The sequence below is a fragment of the Necator americanus genome, chromosome I, assembly GCF_031761385.1.
Source record: "Necator americanus strain Aroian chromosome I, whole genome shotgun sequence".
Lineage (NCBI taxonomy): Eukaryota > Metazoa > Nematoda > Chromadorea > Rhabditida > Ancylostomatidae > Necator > Necator americanus.
Window position 1 is genome coordinate 19491976 of NC_087371.1, and position 7154 is coordinate 19499129.

Genomic DNA, 7154 nt, shown 5'->3' on the forward strand with positions numbered 1-7154 from the left:
TTCGTTTTCTCGGGATTCACCATTATAATCGAATCATATTAAAAGTTCTATAGCGAGCGCATGCAGTGAGTCTTTTTTTTAACTTACGCTTTTAAATTAATATGATTGAGTATGTACTTGCTTCATTTTTCGGACTAGAACCAGGAATGTAATTTGGACCAAAGAGTACAGATGCTGTCTATGAGAGTGATGCAACGTTTAGCTCCTCCTAGAAGACCCTAAAATCGAAGGTTACAAAACTAGAGAGTTTGCGTCCTTATGTCTTGCTATCCAGATGTAACAAACTCCGCCCGTGGCTTGACTTCCACCACTTAGAGAGATTTTGTATAGACTACTTCAAGCGTTTGATGATCATCATACAATTTCGTGTGTCACGGCTTCTCAGAGCGGCGCATTTCTCATGGAAATCAGCGACGGCGTATTCTTGAGCAAAGGCCAGAAACTCATTCACGTCTGCAATTACGTCCGCCAACGGACTATTCACCTCGGTGCTGTGCCAGACGTGCTGTGAGGCTTATCATGCAGGCACAGGGACAGAATCTCTGCTGCGGATCTGTCCGCGATAGTTTCGTTCTCCTAATCGATTTTCTGAATTCGTTTCATAGCTGTACATACATACGAACGTGTTTGAATTACATTCGTTACGTCTATGTGCACGAACATTTTGTTTGTTGCTGTTTTTTCCAGCCGTAATGTGGCGTTTGTTTTATCATTTCTTGGTCGTTATCGATTAGAGTTGATTGTTCGCAGGTCCTGTGTTCTGGGTGTGTTCTAACCGAAATAAAATATGGACAGACTTCAGTAACTGACTATTGCACTTACTATTGCCATGGTATTGAAAATAGCGCTCATAGCGCTATTGTACTACCCTCTATCAATCGGACTTACGTTTTACCAGAAATGGTTCATAAAGGTCAGTTTTCTGCGATTTAAGCGTTACTCTATCATTAGTGAAACGACATTCTTATATCAAAAGTATTTTTGGAATGCGCTCCGTCATTTCCTCAAAGTACGGGCTCTGCTATATATTGCGTTATATAGTAACCTATTTTCATGCGCTTTATTTTGGAATTTCTTTGATGATGTGTAGAAAGAAAGGTTTCGTCTTTACCTTAAAAAGATACGATTTCGTTTATTTTACATTCAATCGTCCGTCTTGCTGTAATGTGCTTTCCGAGCATTTTTTTTCTTGAGATTAAGGTTACCTTAAGTATAACTTCTGAGAAAAACTTTGGTTGTTTGGACATTTCTTTTCTCTTCATACGTCTTCCAACCAGTCTCATGTATTTGTCATGTAAATTATAGTTGGAGGGCACTATTGAACAAATGCAATAATATAATAATCTTGTTTACGAATTCTTCTACACAGAAATTGTTTGGCATAAATCTAATATTTTGTGTTTGATGAACACTACTCTTAAAGTCATTATCGTAAATTAGCAAATATATGACTCTTTCTTCTCCGAGCGTAAATTCTTTGAATATCAGCGGAAATTCTCATCAGTACTATTCCCATATTGTCAACACAGAAATTGTTTGGCATAAATTTAATATTTTGTTTCGAAATCGATTTTGTCTATTTTTGAATGGGCCCAACTTCTGAACCTACCTTTTCTTGACTTTTTTGTTTCATTCGTCCATTGTCTTATTACAGAACTATAAATTGCCGCTGTTCGTTGTGTGTTGGCACTACATAGTGAAATGGCTTGCTGCTGTTTCTATTCGTGCTGTTTACGAATTCTTCTACAAAAAGCGAATGCGTCTTCATCTAAAGGAGCAGCTGAGGTAGGTGACAATTTTTCCTTTCTTTCAGTTATTTGTTGTAGTGAAACAACTTATAAGTGAAGAAAACAAACTCACTTTTAGATGGCTTGCACCTATTGGAATATGTGCCTCGTTAGACATTGGACTGTCAAACTGGGCACTTGAATATGTCACAGTCAGTCTATACACGATGGCTAAAAGCAGTTCCATCCTGTTCATTGTTGCATTTTCGTTGTTGTTGAGACTGGAACGGTATTTGTCTCTTATTTCTTTGTAGTTTTGAGCTTTGAGCTTGTCGCTCCTCGTTCACTCTACACTTGTTTTTCCCAGATGGCGTCCAGCACTAGGCTTAGAAACTGGCCTCATTGCTACTGGACTATTCCTGTTCACATGGCATTCATCTCAGCTGGACCTCACAGGGCTACTTTTAGTAGAGCTCGCTGCATCTTGCACTGGAGTTCGGTAATAATGAACATTTGTTTTTATTCGAAGCACTTTTCTTCTTGACTACATCTTACCTGATTTGTTTATTCCTACTTTTTTGATAATCTCTTCGTCATCATCATCAGCATCATTCATGTTATGTTATTTAAGAGAAAGTGAAAACATTATTCAATACTTTGATAGGTTTGCTTTTCTTACGGGAATTGAAACTTAATCGAAAAAGGTATGGAACTCCACTCAAGTTCATAACTTTTTCGTAGTTTGAAAAGTTTTCAGCTCGTGATGTCCAGATATACAAATACGTGAGAAAAATGTTTGCCCATCTATGCGAGAAGTCGTCTTCAATCGCAGCAGTTTAGCACTGATTTTCTTTACTGTTAAGGTTGAAGACGTGTGTTCCAACAATCCGAGTAGTTTGCAGAACTTTTTTGCCTCCGAATATTTGTAGCCGATAAAATTTGGGAAACATTTATGGAACACAATGGCAAAAGGTTCGAAGGATGTACCTGTCAAATATTATTTCTTTTCTGAAAATCTAACAGCGTACTCAATGCTGTGCAAGATTTTAAAAGTTAATAATTTGGTCAATTATGATTTTTATGGTTTAGGAGGAATGTCTTTCTTGTGGGTGAGACTGTTAATACGTCTAATTGCGTTCTTTTAATCCCTTACCATCGCCAGGATTACGGATAAGCGGAATCTAGCCCCAAAATTTCTGCCTAAGCTTACGTGGATTTAACCACAGCTAATTGTGTTCAGGTTAAAGTTCGTTCGGTGTTCCCGTGGATACATGACCTCTTTTTTCTGGCATAAAATTCAACCTGCTTGCCTCTGCTGCATTTATACTCTCCTTCTCTCGAAGTCCTCTTTTACTAACTGACGATTTCCGATACGCAAGTCATGTACTTTTTTTTAAATTTATCACCTGTCCTATCACCGTTGGCATCTATCATAGAATCTTTTTTTTTCGTTTGCTAGCGCATTCCAGTTTCGTAACCCCAAAATTCAACTATTGTTTGCAGGAAAAAGCGTTGCTGTTTCCGGAAAGTAGAAAAATTGTATTTTGCGGAAAGTTACCGGCCTCGGACTCCACCTCATTTATCCAAAATTTTCAGATGGACAGTCTCACAGCTAGTGATGCAAAGAGAAGAACAGGCACTAAGTCATCCTTTAGACATGGTCGCACATGTACAACCGTGGATGTTGATTCCTATTGTACCTCTCATAGTTATGTTTGAAGGTACTCCTTTTTGTTCTTTGGTTCCTCGATGCTCAAGCGGTCTTACATTAGCTTAAATTGCACAACAGACAAACACACGGACTCGATAGAATTTTGTCTTGTAGTACGATAATGAGTATCGTACTACACGTACGGTACTACGTACTACTATATTGACCACATTCACACTGTTTCGAAACTCATCGAGGTATCCCGAGAGTACAAGATGCCGCTCTGTCTCATCTTCATCGACTTGAACAAGGCTTTCGACTCAGTTGAGACGGAAGCGGTCATGGAAGCTTTGGACAACCAAGGCGTCCCTACTCTGTACATAAAGGTACTTCGAGAGTTGTACAGTTACTTCACGAACGGAATTTCGCGATTCTACAAGAATATCATAATTGACGTGAAGAGGGGGGTCCGACAGGGTGATACAATTTCACCAAAAATATTCACAGCCACCCTCGAGAAGGCAATGCGAAAGTTGGAATGGAACGACATGGGAGTGAAAGTTGATGGTCGGCAGCTACACCATTTGCGCTTTGCTGATGACATCGTACTGATAACACCTAACGTCAGCCAAGTGGAACGTATGCTGACCGACTGCTGAATTCGACGAAACATGTGGATGCATCGGTCTTCAGCTGAGTCTGCAAAAGACGATGTTCATGCGCAGCGGATGGGTCTCGGATGCCCCACTCACGCCCACCGAACGAACATATTCGAATGCACTAGCTACGTTTATCTGGGTCCGGAATTGAATATGATGGACGACCTGACCCCCCGAGCTGGGCAGGAGGAGACGAGCGGCTTGGGAAGCGTATAAGAGCATGTAGTGAATGGATGTAGTGAAGAAGACCAGGAACACCCGGCTCCGTGCTCACCTCTTCCACACCACCATACTTCCTGCTTTCACCTATGCTTCGGAAACTTGGGCATTTCGCAAGGAGGAAGAAAACGCGGTGAGCGTCATTGAAGGCGCATTTGAGAGAGTGATGCTAGGAGTATCCCGTTTCACGCAAGTGAGGGATGGGATTCGAAGTTCTGTCCTACGTCAGCGATCGAAGATTAGAGACGTTGCCGCATTTGCCAAGGAAAGTAAAATAAGGTGGGCCGGATACGTGATGCGCATTAACGACAACCGTTGGACCAGAGCGTGGCTTCTCCGCGATATTAAGCACACTACAGGAAGACCGCCGACCCGATGGTCAGCCTTTTTCACGAAGTCCTTCAAAGAAAATTATGATGCTCTTTGTGTCCCATGCGAAAGGAGGAACCACTGGGTGACTGTGGCATGCGATCGGGACAAATGGAAGAATCACTAGCGCCCGCTCGATCAGTTCGAAGATCAACGAGAGTCAAGGCGATCAAGTACGATACTATACATTAAAAGCAACGTATCGAGTCCTTGTGGTAGAATAGAGAGTTCAGCGTAGATTACGAGTACGAGAGTACCGCTCAACAGTTCTGTAGAACGACATGGGAACCACCTTACTTCCTACGTGGTATATTAGAAAGCACCACCTTACGTGAATATAGGCTGCTGAGGAGACTTCATTGATTTTCGACCGCTCTTGCTGAGTAACCGTAAAACGCAAAGGTGACGCGTTCTAAAGTACCCCTTAGAAAGGAACGCAGTTTTCTGGAGTATCAGGGCGAATTGAGCGGGCCACACTCATACTCGTAATGTACATCCCAAACTCTATATTTGCCCGCAGAGATCACAATATCGTAATTTTCGTGACACATTGTCTTTGAGCTGATTAGCTTTGGTTACAGGTGGAGAACTCTCCTATGACACTGTTCTCTTCTACAAAGAACATTATGCTCCTGTTCAAGTGACGTTATTGATAATTTGCGGAGGATTGCTCGCATTCTGCATGGAAATGTCAGGTAATTATTTTTCGAAGTCTTAGATTAACCTTTTCTCGTCATTACTTCTGTTTACAGAATATCTACTCCTTGTGAACACATCTGGTATCACTTTGAATATTTTTGGAATAATAAAGGTAAAGAGATGAGAATCTAATGATTTTATTGACTTATCAGTGTTGACTGAACTGACATGTATTTGTTTTTTTTTTCAACTTCTGCAACGATTCCTAATACATCGCCTTTAGGAAGTTGCAACTCTTTTATTAGCTCATTTGTTGAACAATGACCGGCTTTCGTCGGTGAATTTGGCTGGTTTAGTACTCTGTCTAACAGGAATGGCCCTTCACGGCATGTCTAGAAAGCGTCAGAGGTATGCTTTTCTCCATAAAACTATTGAAATCCACTGCAAAAAAGCGGTAATTTGCAAACATTCCTGAAACTTTTCGTTGTTAATTTTTATGTTTCTTGTGGATGATGCAGCTCAATAGCTCGTTGCAGTTTTTTCGATTGTTCACCTATCAAGACTACCATGCTTATGAAATGATTAAAGAGAACGGCACTATTACAGTACTGAGCACTGTTAGGATACGTGGCGATACGCATGTTGCATAACAGTTTGACAAAAGTCGAATTTAGTAATTTTTCGTCCCTATAAGAAGTACAATACCTCTGCGCAGAATACTAAAACGAATGTCACCTATCAGTAACTTCTCCAAACCTGCAAAGACTGTTTAGATCTCGTCCGGGAAGTCCTCAGGATGATTCTCGGAAATTACTTATGGTGGAAGACATCGAGACTTAAAAGTCAGTTTCAAATGCTCTGTGCAAAACTGGAGATTTTGTGAGATAGTAGAAAATATTTCCTTCTCAGAACAGGACACTTCTCCAGAGGAATGTTTGCACTTTATTTTCATGGTGTTGGATCTGTGATGTGAATTCTTTCATCGCCTAACGAAGCCACGTCTTTTTTTCTTTGCTAACTTCTTGCTTCGAGGGTTTAATATGTGATATTTCGGTCCTAGTTTGCAACCGAAGTGTTGATAGCGCTGAACGTTGAGAACCAACAACACTACGCATCTGAGAAGACTCGGATGTGAATTGGGCACTTTTAGTACATACGTGTATTTCTTTCTGTAATTCTTTATGGCAGCCTGAACCATTGACAATTATAGATTTTCTTACAATATGAACAAAGTCATAAATGTTTGCTAAGTGGTCTTTGTATTTATATTATATAACAGATATTTATATACCGTTCGCATACGTTCTCATTGTGAAAGGCACTCACAATATGTTAACGATCGATCACATACTTATCACAGGTTGGCGGCTTAGAAAATAAAGAAACAAAACAGCAGGTTCCTTGATATAAAGAGAACAATCAGTTAAAACATCAACTTAGATTGCTTTCAGTACCTTCCGAAAACAGTATCTAGATGGAATGTTACTTATTTTTCAACTGAACATAATCAATAAAGATGTGAAGAATCTTGCCCTACAAAAGCATACCCAGCCTTTTAAAAAAAAGCCACATCATCACAATGAAAAACTCCAGCCTTAAAAATCATAAGAGTCCGCTGTTTTCTCTCCTGTATTAAGTTCTTTTGCGCCCATTAATTATTTAGAATGACTATCATATAATCTACTGTCCAAATAGTAAAAAGATTAGCGATTGCACATCTACAAATTCGCAGCGCAGCTGCGTTTCAAGACGCTGGAAAGAACAGTAACAGAAATATCAATTGTGGAATTTCGCAACATACAAAATAACACTTTGGTTCAAATCTACTATGTATTTACGTATTTGCTGCTGTAAAATTATCAAAAAAAAACTGAGCCGAGAGTCTCAACT

The 7154-nt window shown here is 40.0% G+C and overlaps 1 protein-coding gene across 2 annotated transcripts; it reads left to right on the plus strand.

The window, feature by feature from the left end:
* Positions 1-829: 829 nt before the first annotated feature.
* Positions 830-6232, plus strand: RB195_006216 (uncharacterized protein; the record flags this gene model as incomplete). 2 transcript variants are annotated; one of them, XM_064179169.1, is made up of 11 exons in its annotated part: positions 830-913; positions 1655-1785; positions 1867-2016; positions 2095-2226; positions 3324-3448; positions 5207-5320; positions 5378-5436; positions 5548-5601; positions 5636-5672; positions 6038-6106; positions 6174-6232. In XM_064179169.1, the coding sequence occupies 11 exons, from the start codon at positions 830-832 to the stop codon at positions 6230-6232; spliced, it is 1014 nt and encodes a 337-aa protein (XP_064036150.1). The 2 variants fall into 2 exon arrangements, with proteins under 2 accessions (XP_064036150.1, XP_013306590.2); XM_013451136.2 differs by lacking the exon at positions 6174-6232 and having other exon boundaries at positions 5548-5672; positions 6038-6104.
* Positions 6233-7154: the final 922 nt, after the last annotated feature.